The 25,781-nt window shown below is 47.4% G+C and overlaps 11 protein-coding genes across 11 annotated transcripts; 5 read left to right on the top strand and 6 right to left on the bottom strand.

The window, feature by feature from the left end:
• Positions 1-401: 401 nt before the first annotated feature.
• Positions 402-2,617, bottom strand: BKA55DRAFT_693520 (copper amine oxidase; the record flags this gene model as incomplete). The annotated part of the gene is made up of 4 exons (XM_046199928.1): positions 402-1,328; positions 1,383-1,567; positions 1,619-2,211; positions 2,265-2,617. The coding sequence occupies 4 exons, from the start codon at positions 2,615-2,617 to the stop codon at positions 402-404; spliced, it is 2,058 nt and encodes a 685-aa protein (XP_046045767.1).
• An 842-nt stretch (positions 2,618-3,459) lies between these two features.
• Positions 3,460-4,660, bottom strand: BKA55DRAFT_519203 (uncharacterized protein; the record flags this gene model as incomplete). Its single annotated transcript, XM_046188324.1, has 5 exons — positions 3,460-3,733; positions 3,796-4,112; positions 4,173-4,266; positions 4,330-4,518; positions 4,587-4,660. 5 exons carry the CDS (start codon positions 4,658-4,660, stop codon positions 3,460-3,462), a joined length of 948 nt encoding a protein of 315 aa, XP_046045766.1.
• A 342-nt stretch (positions 4,661-5,002) lies between these two features.
• BKA55DRAFT_693518 (chaperonin 10-like protein) lies at positions 5,003-6,335 on the bottom strand (the record flags this gene model as incomplete). The annotated part of the gene is made up of 6 exons (XM_046199927.1): positions 5,003-5,124; positions 5,177-5,656; positions 5,707-5,793; positions 5,847-6,095; positions 6,147-6,180; positions 6,240-6,335. 6 exons carry the CDS (start codon positions 6,333-6,335, stop codon positions 5,003-5,005), a joined length of 1,068 nt encoding a protein of 355 aa, XP_046045765.1.
• Positions 6,336-6,878: 543 nt separating this feature from the next.
• BKA55DRAFT_519738 (uncharacterized protein) lies at positions 6,879-9,207 on the top strand (the record flags this gene model as incomplete). Its single annotated transcript, XM_046188361.1, has 9 exons — positions 6,879-7,009; positions 7,272-7,357; positions 7,411-7,500; positions 7,598-8,124; positions 8,193-8,229; positions 8,278-8,407; positions 8,474-8,522; positions 8,601-8,702; positions 8,764-9,207. The coding sequence occupies 9 exons, from the start codon at positions 6,879-6,881 to the stop codon at positions 9,205-9,207; spliced, it is 1,596 nt and encodes a 531-aa protein (XP_046045764.1).
• Positions 9,208-9,342: 135 nt separating this feature from the next.
• Positions 9,343-10,743, bottom strand: BKA55DRAFT_649846 (uncharacterized protein; the record flags this gene model as incomplete). The annotated part of the gene is made up of 3 exons (XM_046197278.1): positions 10,080-10,743; positions 9,805-10,008; positions 9,343-9,747 (listed from the first exon to the last, which is right to left on the bottom strand). The coding sequence occupies exons 1-3, from the start codon at positions 10,737-10,739 to the stop codon at positions 9,343-9,345; spliced, it is 1,269 nt and encodes a 422-aa protein (XP_046045763.1). The 5' UTR covers positions 10,740-10,743.
• Positions 10,744-12,702: 1,959 nt separating this feature from the next.
• BKA55DRAFT_693515 (pectin lyase fold/virulence factor) lies at positions 12,703-14,136 on the top strand (the record flags this gene model as incomplete). The annotated part of the gene is made up of 1 exon (XM_046199926.1): positions 12,703-14,136. One exon carries the CDS (start codon positions 12,703-12,705, stop codon positions 14,134-14,136), a length of 1,434 nt encoding a protein of 477 aa, XP_046045762.1.
• A 987-nt stretch (positions 14,137-15,123) lies between these two features.
• BKA55DRAFT_693514 (GPI anchored protein-like protein) lies at positions 15,124-16,439 on the top strand (the record flags this gene model as incomplete). The annotated part of the gene is made up of 2 exons (XM_046199925.1): positions 15,124-16,058; positions 16,130-16,439. 2 exons carry the CDS (start codon positions 15,124-15,126, stop codon positions 16,437-16,439), a joined length of 1,245 nt encoding a protein of 414 aa, XP_046045761.1.
• A 322-nt stretch (positions 16,440-16,761) lies between these two features.
• Positions 16,762-17,591, bottom strand: BKA55DRAFT_576832 (uncharacterized protein). Its single transcript, XM_046193522.1, has 2 exons — positions 17,116-17,591; positions 16,762-17,057 (listed from the first exon to the last, which is right to left on the bottom strand). Exons 1-2 carry the CDS (start codon positions 17,174-17,176, stop codon positions 16,939-16,941), a joined length of 180 nt encoding a protein of 59 aa, XP_046045760.1. The 5' UTR covers positions 17,177-17,591; the 3' UTR covers positions 16,762-16,938.
• A 452-nt stretch (positions 17,592-18,043) lies between these two features.
• On the top strand, positions 18,044-19,274 carry BKA55DRAFT_596605 (uncharacterized protein; the record flags this gene model as incomplete). The annotated part of the gene is made up of 2 exons (XM_046195969.1): positions 18,044-18,133; positions 18,213-19,274. 2 exons carry the CDS (start codon positions 18,044-18,046, stop codon positions 19,272-19,274), a joined length of 1,152 nt encoding a protein of 383 aa, XP_046045759.1.
• Positions 19,275-19,976: 702 nt separating this feature from the next.
• On the top strand, positions 19,977-20,879 carry BKA55DRAFT_596604 (uncharacterized protein; the record flags this gene model as incomplete). Its single annotated transcript, XM_046195968.1, has 2 exons — positions 19,977-20,138; positions 20,187-20,879. 2 exons carry the CDS (start codon positions 19,977-19,979, stop codon positions 20,877-20,879), a joined length of 855 nt encoding a protein of 284 aa, XP_046045758.1.
• Positions 20,880-21,542: 663 nt separating this feature from the next.
• On the bottom strand, positions 21,543-25,177 carry BKA55DRAFT_596603 (uncharacterized protein; the record flags this gene model as incomplete). The annotated part of the gene is made up of 10 exons (XM_046195967.1): positions 21,543-22,094; positions 22,147-22,227; positions 22,268-22,403; positions 22,459-22,771; positions 22,827-23,096; positions 23,324-23,683; positions 23,736-24,435; positions 24,491-24,650; positions 24,701-24,959; positions 25,039-25,177. The coding sequence occupies 10 exons, from the start codon at positions 25,175-25,177 to the stop codon at positions 21,543-21,545; spliced, it is 2,970 nt and encodes a 989-aa protein (XP_046045757.1).
• Between the last annotated feature and the right edge of the window lie 604 nt (positions 25,178-25,781).

Raw genomic sequence — 25,781 nt, 5'->3', positions numbered from 1 at the left:
CCGATGAAGATCAACAAACGGCTGCATGTGGCCGCGGAGCCCGACCCCGCTCTGCAGTAAGCTTGCCGAGTGATAAGCGATCACTGCCAGAATGGGATTATGGGAGTTACTCAAAAGGCCCCTGTTGGTTGCCATTCGGCTATAACATTACCTCCCCGATACCAGCAATTGTCGTAGTAGCCCAGAGTCACCTCGGTATGGAACGGATCAGTGGCATTTATTGTTGATGATGTAGGAGAGACCAAGATGAAGCAGTAGAAGAATTTGAGGGGCTGTAGCTCATGATGTCCAATTGTTGTCATGAGCATGTAAAAGGTCGTCAAAGGCCAATTGAACATTGTACCAACGTCGCATGTAAGATGCACTGATGTACTACAAATAGCTACGCCCAAAAAGGACTATCATCGACAGCAAACTTCTTGTTCGTTCCCCTCGCTAGCGCCGTTCGCGGGAACTAGCACACTCTTGTTGACGGCCTGGGTGCTAGGGGGTACGTCAAGAGCTGGATTGCGATCAAAAAAGTCTGCAGGCTTCAGCGCAACCGTGATTGCCTCAGCAGGCATAACCGGGTAATCCTCAACTCGCGGATTGTGCGTGAGTCCATAGGTCGCCCACACGACCAGATCCTCTCCTCGGACATTATCGTTCCGCGCCGCATAATCCGCCACACCGTCCTTTTCTATCATGCTCTGGTTGGTCCACTTGCCTCCCGCCCACAGATCGTCGTCCTTGTATCGTGTTACCCAGATATGGTGCTCTGCAAAGCGAGCACGCTTGCGAACAAGGGAGGCCTGATCAGCCATGAGGAGCTGTGCTGGTGGCGCTACTACCTTGAAGCCGACTGGGTTCTTGGATATGGGGTTCAATTTCTTCTCGTTGACGATCTTGAATACTCGGTTCTTCTGCGGATCGGCATCCAAGGCACAGCTCTTTTCGACAAAGGTCTTGTGCAGCTTCCAGGCATTGCCGTAGGGGTTCTCCTCTGATATGGGCAAGCCAATCGAGTCTTCCTGTATGACTGTATTCTCAACACCATCAATCATTGGGTCAATGCGGAGGCTGAAGAGGTGCTGGTGATTAGCGGCTAGAACACCGGGAGAAACGACATTGCCCCAGTGGCTCGTCTTTCCCTCAGCGATTAGACTTGTTGCAAGGATTCCAGTGGCCCTCGTCTCGAACTCGATAGTTCCGTTTTGCCAGAAGTGCCAGGAAAATGCGTACTCATAGTTTCCGACGGTAATGATGCTCTGGACCACGAGAGTTCGCGCTCGGGTAACGGCAGCGACGTCAGTCCTGGCATTAGTATGCTTCCATCCGATGCCAGCGTCCTAGTTCAATAGTTAGGAAGAAAGTTAGTCTTCACAATGGGAATGCAGTCATACCTGTTCGTGCAGACAAATCACGTTAGATGCCTCGTAGGGCTTTCCGTCAGAAGCTGTGAGCAACGCATCAAAATAGCTGATATGCCCCAAGCAATCACAACCGAGCTTCAGGTTATTAGCTGTCAGTCCTGCACCTGCATCGCCGAGATCAAAGGCTTGTCGGCGATGATATGGGTATCTAGGGTCTGTTGAACGCTGATTAGTCGAAATTCACGGGTCTTCAGGCGCTCTTTTACCTCCATATGGTACCGTCATCTCACTCATGCTCAAGCGATAGAAGACCTTTCGCCCGTCATACCTGACATCATGAATGGTCATGCCCTCTCGCCAGTTGAAGCCAATGCGAAATCGCCATTTCTGCCAAGATACAGAGTTCCCATCTTGGACTTTATAGCTGGGTCCTTCAGGCTGTTGAATGACAAGGGGCTTGAGGTCGTCCCGAAGGTTGACGCTCAGAAGATCCGGGTGATATTCGTTCTCAGTGCAATGAGCAAGGGGAGCCTTTGGTGCCGTTGAGATTGCTGCTCCGTCCTCCTTGCCGCCTGTTGGCAGAGGGTCGATTCGAACAAGTTTCAGATCAACGGAGTCAATGACAGGAGAAATGGGAAGTGGGTAAGAGTACATGTTACTCTCCGGGTGGTTATGCGGGGCGCGGGCGTAAAGCATAGCCTGAACCAGCCTCGGGGTCTCCAATGAAGAGTCTTTGTCAGCGCCGAATGGCCAAGTGTCGCATTGAACCGTCACGTTGGGGTCCAGACCTAACTTTTCGATAGCTGCCAGGACCTCAGGGTGAGATAGAATGGCATAGTTGAACGCGATGACCTCGTCTCTGTTCCATCAGTGTCAGTAGTCTTCTCATACTCGATAACAGCTGATACGGACCTGTCGAAGCCGGCATGATCTCCAGGCTTGGATAAGGTCGATTTGACCTCGGTCCCAGTGTCTAGACTGACGATGCTTTCGGTGAAACCTGGCTTGCCAGGGAAGGTATAGATGACCTGAGCACATCTAGGTACGAATGGCCGGGCAGAGATAGGGACACCTTCGCTCTCAGCATCCAAGTATGGAAGCAGTAAGGACTTGGGAGGTTCGTAGAGCGTTGTGTGTTTGAACCTGACCTCTTCCTTGCCATCAGACTTCGCCTTGACGAGTGCTCTTACTAAATCCGCAGCTTGAAGCATCTCCTTCTCGCTTAAAGCGTGAAGGGGATGGGTGCGTTGAGCTTGAGCAGTCATAGTGTTTTCGTTTACCGTGTTCAAATGTTGTATTGTTGTGTGTTACGGATTTGTATGGCAACTGTGAGAGAATCATCACATCTTCTTTTATTTTATGCCAGCTATAACTTCTATTACTACCTGACCTTTGCTCAGAACCCTTACCGCCAGCGACTGTATCACCTGAACACCCCGTGAGTGACACAAAGCAGCTGCTCGCAAGCTATCATCCCCCGCGGACCCCGATTTGATAAAAAATTCCATGGGTGTGGCCCGCGGCGCGACCAATGTTTCCGGAGTTCACTATCTGGCAATACCCGATATCAGTGCGGCCCGCGGCGCGATCCATCGCGTCCGTTATCCTGCAATCCACTATCTCCTATCAATTGTTGATGTTAGCCTTTGGGGTCCCGCACACTCGACTGACTAAGTAAGGGCCCCGTGAGATTCATGTGCCTAATGCAGGTTTCATGGTAACATTTCGCCGAGGCACGGTCTCAGCCGGTAGTGACGATATGCAGTTTGCGAATACAATGTTCTTTGTTTCTACGCGGGGTCCTACTCTTATGTCTCCTTTGTTTGTGTAGCGCATGTTCATTGCTATACCAGGACAGGAGAAGCAGCTGACTGCATGATCATGTTCCTGTTTTGAAGATGAAATGACGTGGCATAAGTCTACTACTACTCTCGGAGCGCATCAATAGGCCTTGATAATTTTCCAAGAATTATAAAATTCATATTTTACTTCAACTACTGGCAGTTCTAAGGCAAAATATCAGGGTACGGTGCATAAAAGTTTAAAGAATGAACGAATCCATCTATCCATAGCCTTGGCAATTTGATCCAAACTAGCTCATAGACACTCAGCTAATGAGTCCCTTCTTTCGCATCTCATTCTCCGTCCAATACCATAGATCCTGTGCCAGCTTGGAGTCTTGGGCAGTCTGAGTTGTTTTCCCCACGATACCGACAGGCTTCAAATACTCTCCACTCATGTCCCGATGAAAGTCTGGGCCCGCGATTGCGAAGAGAGATGTATATGCGGCGGTCTCAATTGGACTGTAGAGCCTGAAAAGTCGCATCACAGGAACAAGTACTTGCCAAGCCCGTGAACCGGTGGCATTACGGCCTAGACCACTTGGGCATCTCGTCAGACCATGGCATAAAGCAGATAGATTGCAAATGAAAAGGTAACTCACGTGTCGATGGTACCTGGATGCAGACTTGCGGTCCAAATCTCTTCCTGCCCGTCATTCTCAGCTGACGGGCCATGTCTGCGATGTAATTCTTTGGCATGCAGGATGTTGGCTAGCTTAGACATACCATAACGTGACCACGCACTGCCCTTGGCTTGATTTATGTCGTTAAAATCGATTCCTGCTGCGGGGGAAAACAAGAGATGACCATCAGAGCTAACATTGACAACCCTGACTGTCCCCGGGCTGGTTGAACGCGCAGACTTGGTGAGGATAGGCAATAAACTGTAGGTCAACAGCCAGTGGGAGAGGTAGTTTGTCTGGGTAGCGTGGATTCAAGCGTCAGTCTAGATCATAGCCTTCCTCAAATTATAACTGACCTGGAATTGAGCTTCGTAATGATCTACAGATTCCTCATAAGGCGTTGCCATTATCCCGGCGTTGTTGACTAGGCCATGAAGCCTCGATTCCTTCCTACCCACGTCGATGTTGATGTCAAACACGGTCGCAACGGGTACTGATTCCTGCTATACGTACCGTGCAAACTCGTCGGCCGCTTCTTTGACGGTCTTAAGGCTCATCATGTCCATCACCAAGATGGATACATCGGCATGAGGATATTGGCTTTTGATCTCGGCGATTGCACCGTTGGCTTTGGCCTCAGATCGTGCACCCATGTACACTTTGGCTTTGTGAGCTGCCAATTCCAGTACGGTATTGAAACCACTGGTCAAGCCGTTAGCCAATATTTATTCCCCCTGCATACACATGCTGGAAATGAGGAGTCAACATACATTCCGGCATTGCCTCCGGTTACGATGTAAACCTGCCCCGAAAGATCAGGAAGTGATTGTGGTGTAAACGCCATTATTGAAGTAGATTGGTGGTCGGGTATGGTTCGTGCTGTTACTGTAGTAATTTGGGTAACGCGAAGCTACCAGGTCTTTTTTAATATTGGAAGATACGTTGGCTTCGGCCCGCGGATTCCATTTAATTTTCCCCTATCTAGATACGGATAAGATTTACTCTAACCTAAAACCGGCATGTATGAGTAGCACTGGCAATGGCTTTGCATAGAGCAACGTGATAAGGCTCGACATACCCAACAACTATTATCATGAATGAAAAGTGGCAATGAAAGGTAATTATAGAGTTAGAGAGCAATACGGTTTTTTAATGTGTTTTCTAGATAAATCTACCCTCTATATAACTAGACCCGAACCAATATCTTGACTTGAGTGTCTTTGAAGTTGATCAACGCTTTGAAACCCTTTTCTTCAATTTGATCCATCTCAATAAGACTAGTAATCATTGGCTCCGGATTTAGCTCACCTATCTTCCGTTAGTAATCTGTGAATTGACAGTAATAGGTAAGAGGCCTTACCACGACCAAGAGCATCAATAACATCTTGGAATACTGATGCCGTATACGTTGCTGAACCTTTGTAAGTTCTCTCGTTCAACATGAAATAGTTTGGTGAGATTGTTGCCTCAGTAGCCCAGAGGGCTACATTCACAATGACGGATCGGGGTCTGGACGCCGCAAGTGCAGTTTCAAGAGTACTCTGGACGCCGGCACAGTCGAAGACGACTTGAACGCCTCCTCCTGCGCAAAGCTCCTTGCACTGCTCGCCCACGTTTGTCTTTGTAGGGTCTAGGACGGTGGTAGCCCCAAATTTGGTTGCGAAGTCTCGTCGTTTGTCTGCAGTCTCGGAAACGATTATCTGGCTTGCCCCTTTGCTCTTGAGAACTTGAAGAATAGCTAAGCCAATTGGGCCAGCACCGAGAACGAGAGCTGTATCACCAGGTTGAAAGTCGCTCAGCTGCACAGCGTTCCAGGCCACTGCCAATGGTTCCACCAGAGCTTATACCATTAGTAGAATATCATCAACGGCGAGGATTGGATCTGCATACCTGCAACCTCCAGGGATATGTTATCAGGAATCTTGAAGACCGCATACCGTGGTACAGTTGTGTACTCGGCCAAGCCCCCTCCAATTCCTATTTGTTGTCAGCGGTGGGATGCTCATGTGTGTCCTTGAGAGACACCTTACCACTCAAGCCGATAAATCCAGAGTTCGAGCAACAATTGATCAGACCCCTCTGACAAGAGCTGCATGTTCCATCAAAAATGATAGGCTGTACAACTATTCTATCGCCTGGTTTGAGGTCATCAACCTCTTCACCGACATCCGAAACAACACCACTATACTCATGGCCAATAATGACTGGAGCCTTTTTGCCAGTCACAGGGTGGGGTGCTGTCGGGATCAGATAAGCACCCTCAACATATTCATGAAGATCTACATCTGCATATTAGTAATGGGATTCATCAGGTGTTTTGGCAGATCTACCTGTCCCGCATATTCCAACGAAGGCTGGTTTAAGCTGTGTCTCAAGTTAACGTCCCCATACTGAACATTTTGGCCTATGGAGGGATAACTGACCTGAACTTCCTTGGCACCAGGCTTTGGGACCTTGACTTCCTCAAGTCTGAGGTCGCCCTTGCCGTGGAACACAACTGCCTGCATTGTCTGTGCCATGTCTTATTTTCTCTAAAGAACAGCAACAAGAATTTATTTTCAGTAGCAAAAGCAATCAAGATCGATGTAGTCTTGGCAGTCTGTAGCGCTAGTATGTATCAACGCAGTATATCAATGTGATTTTAATAATACTCAGGCGACCATTGCCGAGTAGAAAATAAGGTTCAGCCAACTCAACTATTTCCCCATGGGGTTTGTACCAAACTGCGGGGTCTAGCAGTCCCGCTTTCCGCTCTCTCCGCATCATATGTCGCCCCGCGGGGCGACACACCCGCGGGACCGAAAGAGTGCGGAGCTAGATCATAACGTTGGCAGCCTCAGCCAGGCGACCAGATCTAGCCTCAATGTCTCATGCAGTGCCGGAAGTGTAAGTCCCCTATTATTGTAGCAGATTTGATGCAAGAACTGGTCATGTACTAGCTTTACGCAAGGTCTGAGGCTCTACCATATATAGCAAAGAGAAATTTGAAGAATCTTGAAAGTCATTCAATTATCACTGGCATAAACTGATAATAGTCGTTGAAATCAACCTTTTATTCCAAGATGTCCACTCAAGCACACTCTAAGCCCGAGAAGTTGAAGATTATACACGTCGGTGCGGGAGCCTCAGGTCTTCTAACTGCTTACAAGGCTGAGCGCTTGCTGCAGAACTATGAGCTTGTCTGCTACGATAAGTCAGTTCTAGTCACTCCCTTTGTTCAATAATCGTCTTTTAACGCTCTGTGTTTAGAAACCCAGTTATAGGCGGAACGTGGTATGAGAATCGCTACCCAGGTATGTCAAGAAAGCTTTTGCCCGCTAAACGCTCCTTATGAATAATATCACAGGATGTGCTTGCGACGTACCTGCGCATATTTATACGTATTCTTTCGAACCAAACACAGAATGGTCTTGCTACTATGCAAACTCGGGGGAAATCCATGACTATTTCCTCAGATTTGCGAAGAAGTATGATCTCGAGAAATATGTCCAGCTGAGAACTACAGTAATCAGCGCGACTTGGGATGCTGATGAAGGAAAATGTAAGTTATACAACTCATCTTGCCAAGTTACAGGTGCTGACACCTCTTGGCAGGGGCTGTCGCATTATCTCAAAAGGGCGAGCAAAGAATGGACTACTGCGACGTATTGATGAATGGATCAGGAGTGGTTAATAAAGCGAAATGTCCGTGTATTCCCAGTCAGCGCAAACTCTCATCTGGTTTCTCACAGTCTAGTAGGGCCTAACGTTCCTGGCTTATTCTCCTACAACGGAGTCATAGCTCACAGTGCGACCTGGGACCCCGCAATTAGTTGGGAAGACAAACGCGTTGCGCTCATCGGAACCGGATCAAGCTCTGTACAGATGCTACCACGTCTTGCCAAGGGTCAGTTTGCTGCAATAAACTCTCCAGGCTTCGGTTTTATACTGATACGGTCTTACGCTTCAGGTTCAAAAAGCCTTCACGTTTTTGCGAGAAACTCGATATGGATAGTGCCTTCACTAGGCACAGATCTCAGCAAGGCCAATGAGGAGGGTCACAATGCTTCCGAAGAACAAGGCACACAGCAGTATTCCGAAAAGGACAAGGAGGAATTTCGCAAAGACCCTGAGGCACATCTAAAGTACCGGAAAGGTCTTGAAGCAACCCTGACACGCAACTTTCCATTCTTTCTCAGAGACTCTCCAATGAGTCAGTGGGCCACTGCTGCCATACGACAGGATATGCTCAAGAAGCTTGAAGGTGCCGATGAGGAGCTGAAACAAAAGCTCATTCCATCCTGGCCCCCGGGATGTCGGCGAATCACGGTAAGTGAACCTAAGTCATTGTCAAACCTGGTAGAAGTTTCTGCTGAAAACTGACACTCCCTTTTTAGCCTGGCAACGACTATCTCGAAAGTTTGGTCCAAGATCGTAAGTCTAAGTCCCCTAGTATTAACTATTGTACTTACTATGGCCCAGATGTAAAGGTCATCTTCGAAGGCGTTTCAAGATTCACTGTCAATGGCCTTGTCACAAGCGAAGGAAAGGAGTTCGATTTCGACCTCATTGCCTGTGCTACAGGGTTTGACATCTCATATACTCCGCATTTGTAAGTACATCTGTCTCTCGGAACCAATTCCTCATCACAGGAACTTCACTAAGCTGAGTGTTGTAGCCAAATCACCGGTACCAATGGAGTTACGATGAAGGACGAATGGTCAGAGGTATGTTATATCTGCTCATCCCCATCTCGGCGGGTGCTTGCAATTAGCTAGTGATGTCTGACTTATCCGCATCAACAGAACCCCAATATCTATCTCGGTATCACTGGGCCCAAGTTCCCCAACTATTTTGTCATCAATGGCCCAACGGCCAACTGGGGCCAGGGATGCGTGCTTCCTTCGGTCAGTTAAGGCCCTACGCTCAACTATCAAACCTCAGATCTAACTTCCCTGTTAAAATTAGCATGAGGTTCAGATTGAGTATGCTATGCAGTGCTGCATCAAGATCCAGAACGAGGGCATCAAAGCCATGGAGGTGAAGCAACTACCCACTACACAGTGGAATGAGCACCTCGACAATTGGCACACCAAGTACTCTGTCTGGGCTGGTAACTGCCGTTCTTGGTATAAAGCGAACAAGTCAAGCGGACGAGTGTATATATGGCCTGGTAGCATGCTTCATCTGCTCAAGACTATGAAGACGCCTAGGTTCGAGGATTTCAACATTACATACAGAAACGACAATATGTGGGCTTTCCTGGGTAATGGTCGCACTCAGATTGAAGAACTGGCCGAAGACGGGGTTGATGTTGATCTTGCTCCGTTCATCCGAGACCAGGACATTCCCTGGACGATTGATGATCCTTATACTCTAGGAGCAGTTGCAAGCCGTGAGCATAAGCTTTAAACGTCTTGATATACTTGTCGTCAGTCAAGTATTGAAAACAGATATTTAGTATGCCTAAGTTTACCTCAAAGGTCAGCGAGGAAGGTATTTAGTATTAGAAGGCTTGGAATAATACTTGGAGCTAAAAGTGCTATATTACGCTTCTGATAAGTCGTCTAAGGCTCTCTTTATAGCTTCCCTGGTATCAAACTCCCAGATAGTAGATAATGTGTCCCTCAACTCCTCAGACATCTTACTAACATCACTACCGATCTCAGTTTGCTGTTCATATAGTTGACCCGCTCGTCTAGACTTCTGAACGACCCATCGAGCTCTTTCTCGTCTACTTCTGCCAAACGCGACAAACGCAGCTTTGATATCGGCTCCTACTTGGACTGTGTCATGCGATAATATGGAGGCCAACACAGCAGCATCTTCGATACACAAAGCCGCTCCCGCGCCATGATGTGGAGATGAAGCATGGGCTGCATCTCCGATGATACATATTTGGCCTTTTGCAAAGCTCGGAACTGGATTATCCCCTAAGTCGAAGATAGCCCACTGTTCGCTATCAGTACAGATATCAGTGATTGAGTCGAATATCAGATGTGGACTCACACGGTCAAGCATTTCAATATAGTCAAGAACCTTCAACACAGATGGCCGGAAGCCTTCGAAATCACGGACAAGATCCTCCTTTGTGGCCGGAAGCACCAGTTGGCTTTCACTTGGCCACGGGCAAGAGCTTGAACAATATGCCACAACATTCAAGATAGTCCCGTGTGCGACCGGATAGCTCAGTAGATGCTTGTCCTTCCCCATCTATTTGTTTCATTTCAGTGATGTCAGACCTTATCCCGTGATTGGAAGGTGACTTTTCGAGAACAACTCACCCAGATAGTGGCATTGAGAGCTCTCTCCTCCCCCAACACCTCAATTGCTTGTTGCATGGGGATCATACCTCTGTACGCATATTTGTATGTGTAAGAGCACTTTGACGACGGATGATCTGGGCCAACTAGAATTTCTCGAACTTTGGACTTAATGCCGTCACAGCCGACAACAGCGTCAGCTTCCTCAATTGCCCCATCCTGGAAGACAAGGCGAATTTCACCACTGCTGCCTTCCTCCACTCTCTGAAGTTGCTTTTTGAAGTGAACCACACCGCTAGGCAAGAGCTTGAGAAGTTCGTTTACAAAGGAGCCCCTGTGACAACCCTGCAGTCCCGTACGATTCTTGATATTGAACAGAGGGGTGTCGGTAGTCGCTGCGTCCATGCCGTCAAGAAACTCAAACAAAACGTTTTTCTTGGACTCCCAGATGTTACCACTGGCGACCTTTTTGAAAGCATTATGCACGCTTGGATCGCAAGCTACCATGGCGCTTTGTGCATTGGGACTTATTCCCAGGCCGGCACCGATGTCGCTAAACGCATGCGCTTTCTCATAGATTTTGCAAGGAATGTTCCTTTTAAGAAGCGAGATTGCGAGGACAATTCCCGCAATACCGCCGCCAATAATGGCAACTTGGAACTTTTTCTGACCGTGGGCCATGATTAAAAAAGGTAAAAGTCGATTTAATGCCGTGTAGAGGAAAGGTTATACTCATAAGTAGTTGAATGTTGTAGTCTTTATAATTATAGACCATTGCAAGAGCTCATGTGATAGCGGCATAGGTACCATGCTATGCTAAAACAGGCAGTTGTATGCGCATGCAGATCTACTGACCAAGGATAAACTCTATATGTAAAGGTAATCCTACAGAAATGATAGTCATAGAGAAGGGAGTTAGGCAGCTACTGATATACAATGGTAGCTTGTGATAGCCTTAATAAATATCTTTATTATCCGGTCTTGTATTCTTATGGTCACTTGCCTACAGTTGAGAATAGCTAATAACCCTACTAAATGTTAGAAAGTACTCTATATAGCTTGCGGGCTACTATCAATATCAAATGCGACATGCAAGCCTGTTAGTTCAAAGCTTAAATATTCCTCCAACAGAGCGTTAAGTATATAATCTACCCCATTGCCGCGCCTTCCGAATTTAGCGGGCGCAAACCTGCCATGATATTTATCATGTAAGGATTACAGCCCCGAAGTCGAATTCTAACCAATGTGACTAATGTATCCACAATTTTGGCATGTAATGCCTTATCAGCAGAGGCATATGGATAGCAGGACAAGCCGTTACCATAACTTCTATAAAATATATAATTAAATAATTATCTTATTTTAATTAAATATTTCTATTCATTATATATTAGTGTTCTTCTTTTATAGATATAATAATAATAATAATAATAATAAGAGACTATATAAGTTAAAATAAGTTATTACTAAGATAGAGAGAAACACTAGCTCGTTTGACTCTATCGGTGCGAAGTCAGACAAACTAAGGTTGCCAGATTTGGAGTCCGGGTATCTCAGGAAACAGAACCAATAGAGGTTGCGGACCCGGTCTTTTGCCTATTGCCGCTGTGACTCGGGCCACCAACGGACTCCGAACCGGTATGGCAGTCCCACAGTACTCCGTACATGGATCACTCTTTGAAACGGTCAGGAAATCCAGCATCTCATCCGAATTTAAGCTTTCCTGCGTCTACACCCAGCCCTGTTCCCTAACCTCGGCAAGTCAGAGCCGCCTGGACCGAGCAGAAGGCGGGGGATCAATGTAATTCAAGAACGCGGCTTCGCTTTACTTTAAAGTCGGAGAATAATTAACCATGCCCAATAAATACTTATCACGCCGTAACGGTCAGATAGTAAGTAAACCTTTCCTTCTATAGCAGCCCGACATCCCTTAGGAGACCACAGGAAGCATCTTGAAGTAGGTGTTTTTTACCCTCATTAAATAGTTCATACAAGAAACTGGAGAAAGTCTTCCTTATATAGTCGCTAATACTTTCTTCAAATAGCGGAAAACTGTGTTTGCTTTGGAACTTCCAAGACTATTTTGTAGCCGGTATTATCCCAGCATCTATGCCTCGCTTGTGTACTGCATAGACCCTTGGTAAAGAGCTACTAATATAATTTAAGTCCTCTCTAATAAGTAAAGAATGTATCTGCTTTATCAATACTGGCCTTCTGAAGGCTAGGGTGAGAATGAGTTAATACATGTGGTTAAGTACAATTTGGCTATTTACCAAGGCTCGCATGACTATCCCAGTCTCAACCTATAAACCACAGGTAGTCTGGTGATAGAAGTATTCTTATGGAAACATAGTTTGCCATGCCACACTTATAGAATATAGGCTGATTTATTGATCAGTAATTCGCTCATGACCGCCTGCGAGTGAGAGACATGGGGAATATATGTGGAGGCTATTGAATCTTGGGGTGTTCTCGGAGATGGTCCGCGACATACTCCGTTACCCGTCAGCGGACATCCAGAGATGGTGCACTAAGTCTTTGGAAATATTTATTAATCCGAGCATTGCCAAGATAACATGCCAAAAAACATATATACCCTACCTGAGTCTCCATGCTGAGTTCAACTTCGCTGCTAATCTCACTCATGTCTACCAACGCAAGCCAAATCAGGACCTACGCCGCCCCTCAAGGGGTAGCGGTAGCTGATGCTTTCTTAGTCCATGTCCGTTCTGTGGATTCCGAACCATGGATTCCAGTGTCCACCTACGCCGTTGACGTTGCTGAGGTCAACACCACCTGCAATGAATTTGACAAACACCCCATTTCACTTGCATCCTTCGACATAGATGGCACAGTCCAAATTAAAGTCAAATACACGTTGAGTAAAGTGAAAAGCGCTGTCATCCGGCCAAAATCTCTAGGTATCCAGCCTGTGATTGACGGTGATAACACCATCAGCTTCAGCCTGGACCGACCTCAGGATGTGATGCTAGAAATCAACAATGACAAGTGGCAAGCTCTTCACATTCTCACAAATAGTATTGATCACGATGCGCCTACCAGCGACTCTAAGGAAATCTGGTACTTTGGCCCTGGCATCAACAATGGGCCGGCGTACGGCAAGGTCACTGACGGGAATCTTTTTGTACCCTCCAACACTACGGTATACCTGGCGGGAGGCGCATTCGTCACCTTTAAACTGAACTTCATCAAAGTTTGCAACTCTGGAGTTCGAGGACATGGCTTCATCTACAATGGACCCAACGGCGGCGCCATCTTGATTGAACGGTCGGAGAACATTGTCGTCGAAAACGTCACTTCACTGGGCGCTACCGGTTTCAGTCTGACAACTGGGGAAGCGAACGGTGTACGCATTAGTGGCTATCGATCCTTCTCGTCTCATGGAAACGGTGACGGTGTCGACTTTTTCTGCTCTTCAGACATTCTGGTAGAGAACTGCTTTCTGCGCAACTCTGATGATACAATCGCCATCTATGGCCATCGTTGGGATTACTACGGCGACTCAAGCAACATTGTAATACGGAACTGCACGCTTCTTCCAGATATCGCGCACCCAATTCATATGGGCACTCATGGGAACCCGGAAAAGCCAGAAACCTTCAGCAACATCCGTATTAGCAACATCGACATTTTGGACCACCATGAGAATCAGATGTGGTACCAAGGCTGCATTTCTATAAACGCAGGCGACGAGAACTTGATTGAAAACGTGCATATCCAAGATGTACGAGTAGAAAAGATTTCAAAGGGCCAGCTCGTGAATCTGCGAGTTATGAAGAACGAGATGTGGACAACAGCGCCTGGTCGTGGGGTACGAAATGTTACTCTCAAGGACATCAGCGTTGATACAACAAATTCACAGATAGTGAATCCGTCACAAATCTTGGGATTCGATAGCACAAGAAAAGTGGAAAATATTGTCTTTGAGAATCTGAAGGTCGGAGGCCAATATATTCATGATGGTATGGAGAAGCCAAGGTGGTATATGGTGGCTGACCTTGTTCCCATGTTCGTTAATGAGCATGTCACAAACGTCAAGTTTATTTTGACCAAGTGAAAGCCAGTTAAACATCAAGCCTTAGATAACAACACAATAGAAAGATGCTGTTATCCTCATGCCTGACGCCGTGGGGAGTTGTGTGCTGTATTAGGACATTATCTGCCCACTACAGTCTGCTACGTTGCAGTTGTAAAGAACGCGATGATAGTCAGCGACCATTGTAAGAGCGCCTGTATATTATTCAAGTAGAAATCTTATAATTTATCCCTCTGTTTTCTAGCGGCCAGTTTAATAAACTGCTTTAGCGTAAGAGTATGAATGATAATGCTTGTCCTTATGCACCGGGTGTTGCTGTAATGAAAGATAGCAAGTGACGTAGTATGATTAGGTTGATAGCAATGGCAAAGACTATTTTGAGCGCCAATGAGCCCAACTTTGTGCTGCGTTAAATTTGGGTTCGGATTGCCCCGGCGGAGACTTGGCCGAAACCTATTCCGACACCGAGAGCCAAAACTCATTCCGTCGACAACCATGTTATCCGACTGAGTCAGCCGATTTTCGGAGTCATCTTGCATTTGTTGGCGCCACTCGCATATTGTCTTTGGTCAAAGTATCGACCCTGCTGAAGGTACATATCTTCAGAGCAAAGTCCAGATCAACGATCCGCGGGGATATTTTTCGGGTGTGATACAGACGAAGACAATCCTCTTTGCCAACTCCACAAGTCTTCAGAACCTGGCGGGGTGTGAAACGGAGGCGGCCCGGCACAAACTCCGATATCCGTGAACACCAGGAATAGAGAGAAGATCGTCTTACGGTTCTCACCAAGGAAAACTCCAGGTTTCGGAGCATTGAAGCTAATTGCCGTCGGACGTGGGGCTTCAAATACGGGAAATTTGTGCTACAGGACTTAGCTTGATTAAACCATTAAACCACTCACTCGGTCGGTGCGTGTTTAAAGTTAATCCAGCTCATAGTGGGCATTATCACTCACTCTATATTTCGCACTGTTACTTGACACAGCAATTTCACCCATCATCCATCATGCGTCTTTCTTTGTCGCTCTCCGTTCTATCCCTATGGAGTTTCAGCGGTCTTATCCAAGCAAGACATATCACCGACAACAATTATCCCAAACAGAATTTCATACACCCTGGGGCGCTACATACCGCTCGTGATATACAGAGAGTCAAGTCGCATGTGGAACGCCAACATGAACCATGGGCAAGGGCCTTCAAGCACCTCGAGGCTAGTAAGCTCGCCCAGACTACCTGGGTTCCAACCCCACAAAAGGTCCTCGTCCGTGGCGCCAATCCGGACTATACACAGAACTACGGCTACGCCTACCGCGATGCCCACTCAGCATATCAGTTGGCCTTGCGTTGGCTCATCACTGGCAACACGACGTATGCAGACGCTGCTGTAGTTATTTTGGACAGCTGGGCTGAGACTCTTACGGATATTGAAGGCAGCGAGGACAAGTTTCTCGCTGCGGGCTTGTATGGCTACCAATTCGCAAACGCAGCTGAACTCATTCGTGGCTTTCCCGGCTGGTCCAAGAAGAAGCAGAAGGCATTTGGTACCATGCTTAATGATGTTTTCGCCACGCAAAACCGCCTGTTCCTTGACGAGCATAACAACAAGCCAGACTTCTATTATGCCAACTGGGACTTTTGCAACATCGCTTCACTCTTGGCCATTGGCATTTTTAACGACAATCACACCATGTACAACTTTGCAGTTGACTATTTCAAATACGGGCCACCAGGCGGTGTCGTCGCTAACGGCGCTCTTCCGTTCTTCTCTATTGCCAACTTCACCGAAGATGGTACTGGCAAGATCCTGATGCAGGGCCAGGAAGCTGGTCGTGACCAAGGGCATGCCCTGTTGGACTTTGCATTACTTGGAGTCATAGGACAGCAAGGATATAACCAAGGCGTAGACCTCTACGCCGTATACGGTAATGAGATTCTCAATGCGTATGTTCCTCATCTCCAACCCTTCTTACAAGTCAAGAGAGAAGTCAATCATGGAAACTAACCTTATACAGTGCTGAATACGCCGCCAAGTACAACACCAATCACTCCGTGCCATATACGCCATACCGCAGCTGGGAAGGTATCCTGCCAGAAGTAGCAACCAAGGCCCGTTTCAATGTCCGGCCCGGATTCGAGGCCATATACTCACATTATGCTGAGGTCAAAAGACTTGATGCGTCCTGGTCGAAGGAGTTCCGCGACTATGTCAATGCCAATTTGACTGTCAATGTTGAGGGTGGGGGAGGAGATTATGGTCCTAATTCAGGTGGCTTTGATGTCTTTGGTCACGGTACCTTGATGTATCGTATTAAAGGTGAATGAAATAGATGAGTAATAACTAGGCATTGAATTATATCTTAGAATATTTTTTAACATATGTATTCCAGAAGCTAGTTTAACTACTAAGATATCTATTTAGAACTTTCACTCCTTTTTCCCATTCGCCGGGTTGAATCAGGTATATCTCGCTTGAAACTCCGTGTTCCGCCTCCTCTAGCTCCGTATATCATAACTTGGCCTCTAGGTTAAGCTCTCGTAGCTTCTCAACAAACTTCCTACTACCATTGATCGGGACTTCACTGTCATTGGTACTATAATGCAACCAAATCAATAGGAGTCTAAGCGCCGACTGGGGATTATCCTCCAATTGTTCAAGCGGAGACAGGCTTTGGTGGTCACCTAAGAAGCTGGTGTATGTACCGTGCTGTACTATCGCGATTAGTAGATTTAAGACCGCCCTTGTTATCGGCTGACTCCTGGCTAGAAGCTGCTTAAGATGCTGAAATACGACCTCATAATCGATTTGTAGATACTCTCCCATTTATTTCATATAGGCTTTACAGAAATAGTCGCTTTGCATGTCGATCATTAGGTAGCTTGCAATAATAGCTCGGAAATCACTTGGATGACGTAAAGCCAATTGCAACGCAAGGTAACCACCTGTGAATACAGTTTTATTATTCATTGCCTCTAATGACAATGAAGATGGCTTACTTACCTGCACTCTCGCCAGCGAGAAGAACCCTCCGCATATCTGTATGACTCTTCCCATTCGTCATAGTTCTAATAGCCTCATTTAAGCTATTCTGAGCCCAGGACTATATATTATCGATGTCTTCTAGAATCTCTCTTCTATTACTCTCTGGAAGTAGTCGGTAATCACACGAGACCAGGATTAAGTTGCTCTAAAGAGCATATTTAAGAATCCTAGGTGGCGTAAGTTATAGGTTATTATGACTGCCGTATATAAGAAAACCGCCGTGGAATCGAATAAGAACTAGACGTTTACCAGATAGCAGACTCTTAGGAATAAGTAAATCTAGAAGAATGGACTGCTCTTGAATCTTTTTGTAATTAAAGGTGGTGACGTTAAACTCGTCAATGGGTAAGGTATAGTCAGAGGCCATTACTGATACTCCTTTCCTAGGTTGATAGTGACTACTATAAGCTCGAGCCCAAGTTTTTAGACTGAGCATTCACACTTCAACCATCCTCAAGTTGGGTTCACATGCTCATCTGCAAGGAAAGAATGTTGATCACCTCGGTTTGTAAGCCACTAGCCTTCATTCTTACCACGGAGGCCGCGGGCCCGCGGTTTCTGCGCGTATTAGAAATTGCCGGTGCATGCTACAACCACCACCTGCAGATTGTAGATCAGTATCATCTCATGTGATGAGTTTAGGCAAGTATAGAAGTTGACAAGTACCGGGTAGGTACCTCGACATTTCGGGCGCCGCGGCGTCCGTGTGCCTCAATTGATTTACCCCGCGATTAATATCCATGAATCTCCAGGACAGAAAGTCAATCAAGCTATCAATTACTTGCTGTGTAAACCTGGCTTTTAAGTAGACAGATAATTATAAAATTTGTATAAAATTTGAATTTTATCTGGTATTATTACATTTGATCTTATCGAGCTTCTTGCAATGGCAGACTTGTACTATTGGTTTTCCCTAATATTGACCGCGCTAACCGCGACCCTGGTATGGTGGAATAATAAGAAGAAAAATGAACTGGTACGTCTCTGCAGACAAAATGGCGGTCATGAGCATGGAGGGATATTGTAGCAACAAAGTGCTAATATGTTCACATCAGAAACATGCACTCCCACAGGGTAGCCAGCACCATCATCAAGAGTTGCCGAGCGATTACAACGACATCCAGCCTCTGGAAGACTTTGACTTGGACAAAGCCGAGCCAGTACAGACGCGGCCATGGAAACCCAAGTATCACCTTACGATGGGTCTTGAGAAAACCACTTTCTCAGACGTGATGCCTATTGACAGAACTCTAGAGGAGAGGCTTGCTCTTCGACGGAAAATTGTGAATGAGCATTCCGACATGGTCATTGCCTCTGAACCCTGTTCGGAGACTGCTGTGAAAGAGTTTTATGTCTGGATGGTTAGAACATACCTACCTCGAAGATATCCGTCCATCTACCATTCCAAAGGGGACACGCTTTTCGGCCCAGCGTCAACTAAACTACCCCTCAATCCGCCGAACGACGTCAAGACAATGCTCCACCTGCTTGCCGAGAACATCGACGCAGAGCTTTTCTTTCTTCAGCGGCAAGGTGACACTTACGTTGCAAAAGCACTTATACTTTGCTATGCCTTCTCGTTCAATCCATCCCTCAAGTTGAATAAAACCTTGGCCGAGATTCATGGACCCGTTCCTGGCTATAAAGAAAAGCTTGAGAGACCCATGAACCGCTACTTCGCCTCCTTACCAAAGGGTAAAATAGTTAAACGGCACAACTGGAACATAGCCCTCGATCGTGACCTTTTTGCTCCGCGGGAGAATCCTTTGACAGTTTTGCCCTTGTGGTTGATGGGTTGGATTAAAATGGTTCTTGAGTGGCTAGGTATAGAGGTGCTGAAGATGAAGAGTGCTGATCTGGACCCCGAGCAAATGAACGTTCGATGTGAGAGGCAGACACTCCATAGGTTGATTGAAAGTGAGGACACGTTGGTGTTTGCATTCAAGACATACCAATACCCTCTCAGGCAGATTCGAGACGAAGGTGGAGGACCGGCATTGGCTGAAGCAATAAGGGGGATTAAGGACGGTAGTGTACCTGCAATCGCGTGGTACAAAGCATCAGTCTATTGGGGACAAGTTGTTGTGGAGTATCTTCTTGGTGGAAGTTCTGACTAAGGTGAAAAGATATGTAGAACAGAACTGCAGGCTTAGTTCAATTTGATGTTAATTAAGATCGTAAATCCACTGCAAATCAGTCGCGTTAGAATAATACTACATGCTGCAACTTGTATAATTAGAACAGAAGTGGTATTTACGTAACGGACAGCGAGAACACTGCTTGAGGCTCTCTCATAATAGACGTGTTCATATCTTTAGCAGTGCCTCGTCACTGCGCGTGCTGTGTTCATGATTGTGTTGAAGCTCATGCTCAACGATCATGGTGAACATATCTTCTGCCACTGCCACAAGGGGAGGGTGCGCGAAATGCGCATCAACTGTAAACAATACATACTTCTGCCACTGCAAATGGTCACTGGGCAGTGCAGAATAGGATTACACGAAGCTGCCAGTGGTTAATCATGAACACTACAGGATGCCCAAATAAATACCTGGTTTGCTCCATCTCTCAAACTTTAACTTCTTCACCAACTTCCAACTCCATCTTCTTCTTCTTCATCAACCATCTTCACATCTTTCATCATCTATCTCACCTTCTTCATCGACCATCGACCTTCAACTATCAACTATCAACCCATCATCGATCATCAATCATCGATCGACCTTACCACCAGCCGCACTCAACAGAGACATCCTCACACTCAACCGCAATCACCGGCCGAAACCACCAAGACATTAACCAGTCAGGAATCTACCAAGATGTTTCTTGAACTCACAGCTCCTGCTTCTCCCATCGTGGAGTCTTCCCCTACTACCCCTGTCAAGGACAACAAATTTCTTGTTCTGACCCCCCCTGCTCCCGCCATGGCGGAGTATTCCAATGCTAGCTCTGTTGGGGCTGACGTTGACAACACTGAAAAGGTAAGCCTCGAATCTGAAACCAAGGATCATGAGCTCAAGGAACCAAAGCTCATCATGGAACAGAACGCCAAGGACGCCGAGCTGAACGAGCTGCGCGCCAAAGTCCAAGCCCTCGAGTCGGAAAACGAAGAACTCAAGGCAGAGATTCGTTATGAGAAAGCCTTCAAGGAGCATTTTTCGAAGAGCCTGGACGAGGCCAACCGCAACTGGCACTCCGCCGAACTCGAAGCATCTGCCAAGGGTGCTGAGCTGGGACGAGTTCGGGAGCGCCTGAACTCGGTCCAACTTCAGGCCGCTGCGCAAGACGAGCTCCACGCGCTCAAAGAGAAGAACACCGCCCTCCAGGCCCATGTCCGCCTCCAGTTCTCGCTTACGACCCACCAGCACGTCCAGCAGCTGAAGCATATGATGCACGACTGGAAGACTCAGGTGGAGCAGAAGATCGATGAGGATTTCGAAAAGAATAAGGCGAAGGAGCACGAATCCGCTACCCCGGTCGACGTCAACCACGAACGACTCAAGGCTATGATTGAGGGCCATGAAAAGATCATTATAAACTTGAAGAAGGGAAACGACAAGTTTGTCGCCCAGATCAAGGATCTCCAGAAGGCAGAGAACGCTTCGTTCATGGCGGACTTGACTGTTGAGCGCTTCGAAGCTTTCTTGTATGAGCGTAAGAAGATGGTTACTCAGCTTGAGGAGGAGAAACACGAGTTTGAGCAGAAGGTGAACGACATCTAGGAGGTTGAAAACCCGAAGACGAACGAGACCGTGAAGGCCAGCCGCAAGAAGATGAAGAAGATGGCCAAGAAGATGGCAAAGAAGGCAGTGAAGGCTAACGCCAAGAAGTAATGAGAGTGTACTTGGGTCCCAAAGTGGAACTATGGATGTCAACGGAGGGAAAGCTTTGACGCAAGGACTAGACGAGAGGGAGGTGATACGGAAGGAGAGTATTGGGGGAAGTCTTATCACGGATAGGTTGAAGGATTTGAGGTAATGTCTACCAGGTTACGGTGGATGATTGTTTGGCCTCTTCAGTAGATATGGAGTAGATAGTTATACTCAGTAGCTTTGCTGGTAACTCCCTTCACAGTGACTGGCTATCGTTCTGTTCATGCTGTTGGATCGACAACGTTCTTGTCTGTAATCGGCCATCTTGGGTATTGTCATCTGCAGCAGTGATGAGATGTCTCTTGAATGATAACGCAAGAGGAGGTAGCCCGGAGATATTAAGTTACAAGATATTCAGACATAGAAAGAAACCATGGAATAGAATCAAGCATTTTTCAGTGAATTTACAAGCAAGAAATAGTGTAAAGAGAAAGAATATATACAAATGAACAAAGTGCCACCGCCCTTGACAGCGATTTTCGTAGGAGTAACTCAATACTAAACATGCAAGACCTATTTCTCCCCTCCAACCTTGTTGAGACTGCTGCACTTCTTCACCTGACCACCAGTAATCGGATCAAGTTCCCTATTCGCCTTGTCGCACTTATCCTTCGGCCAAAGTCTACCAGCCTGACCTTCCTGCCCAACAAAGTCACCAGCAAGCCAGATTGCACCATCAGAAGCAGCATCCTTGGACCAGTTACCCTTGAGAACAGGCATAGCGAAGAAGCAAGGAGGAGGGACACCGTTGTTCCACTCGCTCTGAAGAGCCTTGACCTTTGCATCGCCGATTTTGCCGCCGTTGTTCTCCCAGCATTCGACGGCGTTGCGCAGAGTCCAGAGAGGAGACATGTTCCACTTATCCCAGACTTTCTCCATGGCGAGATCACCGCCAACACGACCGGATGCTGTCTTGGGCCACCAAGAGAGGATGTCGAGACAGCGGCCGGTCCTGTCGTCCCATGCGTTGTTGGGATGGATGCACTTGTTGATAGGTAGATCGTCTCGAATCACCACGTAGAAACCCTTGAAGAGTCTCGCCATCTGCCACAGAAGAGCTTGGTTCTGCTGAAGGTCAGTATGTATCCTTGCCGCAAGGGTATGTAGAGTAGCTTACCATCTTGTCCGACATTCTCTCCACGGCACCACTCAGGTCAGTGAGATCGTTATCTCTCAACCAGGAACCATAGCCGAAGACCTTGATGGCAGGGTTATCAGCGCCTCCAACCAGCATGGACTTCGGCCTGCGCATGTCCAAAGTCACCGTATACTGAGGAGACAATGCTGGCGATTTTTCTCTTGCCCTCCACTGCAGCGGTCTTGACTGCGAAAGTCAAAGTGTCGGTCGCGTCAACGGCATTGTCGTTACCACCACTGTGAGCAATGTGTTAGTCTCCATAAAGCCATCACGAGGCCCTCAGCCACTTACACTGTACTGGTGAAGGTTCCAATCAAGCTAGCAAGGCCGGAGATACCAGCAAGGGGGCCACCGACAGCGGGAATAGGCGCAGCAACAGCGCTCGCCATGCTAAAGGCTGAACCGAGAACGCTACCGATGTTGATGGTTGTTTGGGGAAGACCACTCTTGATGTCGAGGATAAGTCTCATCTCGGAGACGGTGGCAAGAGTCAGAGTGATCTTGCTGTCGAACTGTTGGTTCAGAGCCTTCATGAAGGTATGGAAACTGGACATGGACTGGAAGAGGTAGTATAGTCCACCCTTGCCAATCTTGTTGAACTCAGCTAGTTACAAAGGTCAGCCACATGTCTCGGAGCTATGATGAAAGGGCCAACTTACCGCAAGAAGCTTCAAAGTCACATCTGGAGTTAGGCGTAACACAAGAGAACTTGGTATGGTCCTTCTTCTCAAAGAGATTTCGGTAAAGGTTCTGGGCCCAGTTCGTGTGATCCTTCTGAGACTTGATGTAGGCATCAGCCCACTGCTCAGCTCCAGAGTCATACCAGAGTCTTGGCAAGTCGCCATAGTTGTCGTAAGAGAAGCCGGTGTCGCACTTCTTGAGGACCTTGTCTTGAAGGTCCTTGGGAATCGCGCCAATGCCATCGAGGTCTGGAAGCGCTGGCACATCACCGCCACCACTGAGTAATGTTAGTGGCCGAGAAAAAAAGCTTTTAACAGGTCACTTACGAAGAGCTGTTGCTAGGCTGGAAGTCAATACTCCAGATCATGGTACCGCCAAAGCAATATCCATCAGCCCATGCCTTCTTATCAGCAAAGGTCTCTTCATCTAGGTCTTGTTAGTAATAAGAAGTGCTCAGAAAGCAGGCGCAACTTGCCATCATATCCAATCCACTGATCGTCGAAAGTGATCTGCTTCATCATGGAGTCCTTGAGATAAACAGACTTGACGCCCTTCTTGATGAGATTCTTGATCTCTCCAAGAGACATGACACCATCAGAGTCAGTGCACTCGCCCTTCTTGCTGGGACCAACGAAGGAGCAGCCAAGACTATTGCAGCTCTTGTCAGCGACAGTGTAGCCGCGACCGTACAGAGCTAGGCCGAAGTTGATCTTCTTCGGATCAAGTCCACCGAACCACAGAGGAATGGTGTTGTTGCCAATTTCTCGGATGTCAGCTTGACCGCGGATGATCTTGCCGAGAGTCTTGACATCTTCATCCCAGTAGCCGTGGAGATCTATCGTGGATGTTAGTAATAGGAACACAGGCCGCAGAAGGGTGACACCTACCATAAGCCATGAAGCCAAAGAAGTCCACATAAGGCTCCATAGCCTTTGCATCGAACCAACGAAGGTACCAGTAATCAGGAGCCAAGGTCAAGCTGATACCATATTTGCTACCATATGCTGCACGCATTTCCTTGAGCAGCATGGAGAAGTTGCGAGTATCAGCAAGCTTTCGACCACCGCGCTTGGGCTCACCAGGATACTCCCAATCGAGATCAACGCCCTGGAAGCCATATTCATCCATGTAAGCACGAACTGACTCAATAAAAGCAGCTCTGTTTTCCTTGGTAGACACCATGTCGCTCCAAGTGGTGTGAGTAGATGTGTTCTCATTGCTGAAGTCAAACCCACCGATAGCGATCCAAGTTTGCAACTTACCGTCCTTGGATAGGTCAGTGAACTCGCGCATCTGCTTGACATCATCGTCATGGGCGGGGGTGACCTTGAAGGAAACAGGATCAATGAAGGCGAAAGAGTAAAAGAGATGAGTGAAACCTTTGGTGTTAAGCTGCTTCGGGGTCTTGGTGTCACATTTGCGGGCTCGCACGTTCCAGGACTGGTAGTAGCCGATAGTCCGGCCATTGGTGCTGCCGCCGCCCTTGGCGCATGAAGGGGAGGAGGCGATGTTGCAAGATCCGTAGCCGGCTTGGCAGGGAAGAGTTTTATGGAGAGGATCGGCATTGTCGCAAAAGACTTCAGTAGTCTAGGTATTATCAGTTTCGCAAGTTCTGAGTGATAAAGATAGAACGGAAACTCACACCGCACCATCCCGAAGCAGAACAGCAGAGGTTCATGCCGCAAGGCATCTCGCCCTCTTCACTGTACTCTCCGCACATGGCTGTAGCATCGCAGTTGGATGAGCATCCATCACCGCAATAGTCTGGACCATAACCGCAGATGCCCTTGGGGCCGCAGCAACTACGCAGGGTCAGTGATCTCCGCCATCCTCTGGTTCGTAGTTTACTCACCTATCATCGGCACAAGGGCCATCCTTGCAGTACAGAGGGCCACTTCCACGCTTCTCCAATGATCGGCGTGAAAGATGAGACTTGTTAGGGGTCACATCAGAAGACTCGGTAGCATTTTCAGCGTCCTTATAGTACTGATCCAGGCTGGTAGCAGAATCATCAGAAAGCTCAAGTTCGACAGTTGGGTCCGGAGGTGCCATGGCAGGGTTCTGGTGACCCGGGCTGTTGGTGATCTCCTTGGCCCATGCAGGAGCCTTGGCTTTCGTAGTTGTCAGTATGAAGACTCTTTTCACCATTGCGTGGGAGAGATGAGCTTGGTAGCTGTGTAGTAAACTTACTGATTACATTGGAACGACGGTGATACCGAGCACGGCTGCCGTGATGTTGGCGAGTGTTTTCGGCATTGGCGAACGTTGAAAGACAAAGGAAGAGAATAGCAACCGCCGTAAAGGCGATGCTCGAGAGTCGCAACACCATGATCACGAGTAATGTAGCGATGAACGATACCTCTCGGTCGGTCTAACAATGACTATCACCTAGACATGAAACTAGGTATATATATCGGTCTTATGTGTTTTCCGAAAGTCCGTGAAGATAGCATGCAGCTCGGCCCATATTTTGGAAAACCATTTTGAGTCATTTGCGTAATAAACTCGTTCACCAATATTACTACTACGTTGGAGCATTGCCTGTTTTCCTCTCGGAATAGAGTCTTGAAAGGGCAAAGTCGATTAGACTCAGCCTCGATGATGGATTCCAACCATGCTGCATCTCGAACAAACCATGCAGCGGACATCAGACGGATCAAGTCATCCCATCTTGAAAAGTTCTAGTTCATAGGTTTAACGTTTATAAGCGAATCATAGAAGGGCCTGTCCGACGACATTTCATTTGCCAAGCGGATCTCGGCCTCGACGTGCAGAAAATAGTTCAGGAACGAGCCTTTAGGATCCAAATGCATGCAGTTCTAAGCCTTGGCGTAAGGCTATGAAGAGCCGGTAATAGTGGAAACAGCGGAATCCCGTGGCTTGGCAGGGATGCCGGGAGCGGGTGGCGTTTAAATTACCCGTCACATGCGAGC

Source organism: Fusarium redolens (genome assembly GCF_020744475.1).
Source record: "Fusarium redolens strain MPI-CAGE-AT-0023 chromosome Unknown BKA55scaffold_14, whole genome shotgun sequence".
NCBI classification, from domain to species: Eukaryota; Fungi; Ascomycota; class Sordariomycetes; order Hypocreales; family Nectriaceae; genus Fusarium; species Fusarium redolens.
Note: the sequence above shows the minus strand (reverse complement) of the source record. Positions and strands in the feature narration are given on the sequence as shown.

Excerpts from the sequence above, each read along its gene's own strand:
- BKA55DRAFT_576832 (XM_046193522.1), bottom strand. The coding sequence starts at position 17,176 with ATGACGAATGGGAAGAGTCATACAGATATGCGGAGGGTTCTTCTCGCT. Across the intron at positions 17,058-17,115 it reads TCTCGCTGGCGAGAGTGCAG|GTGGTTACCTTGCGTTGCAA; the intron begins GTAAGTAAGCCA and ends CTGTATTCACAG.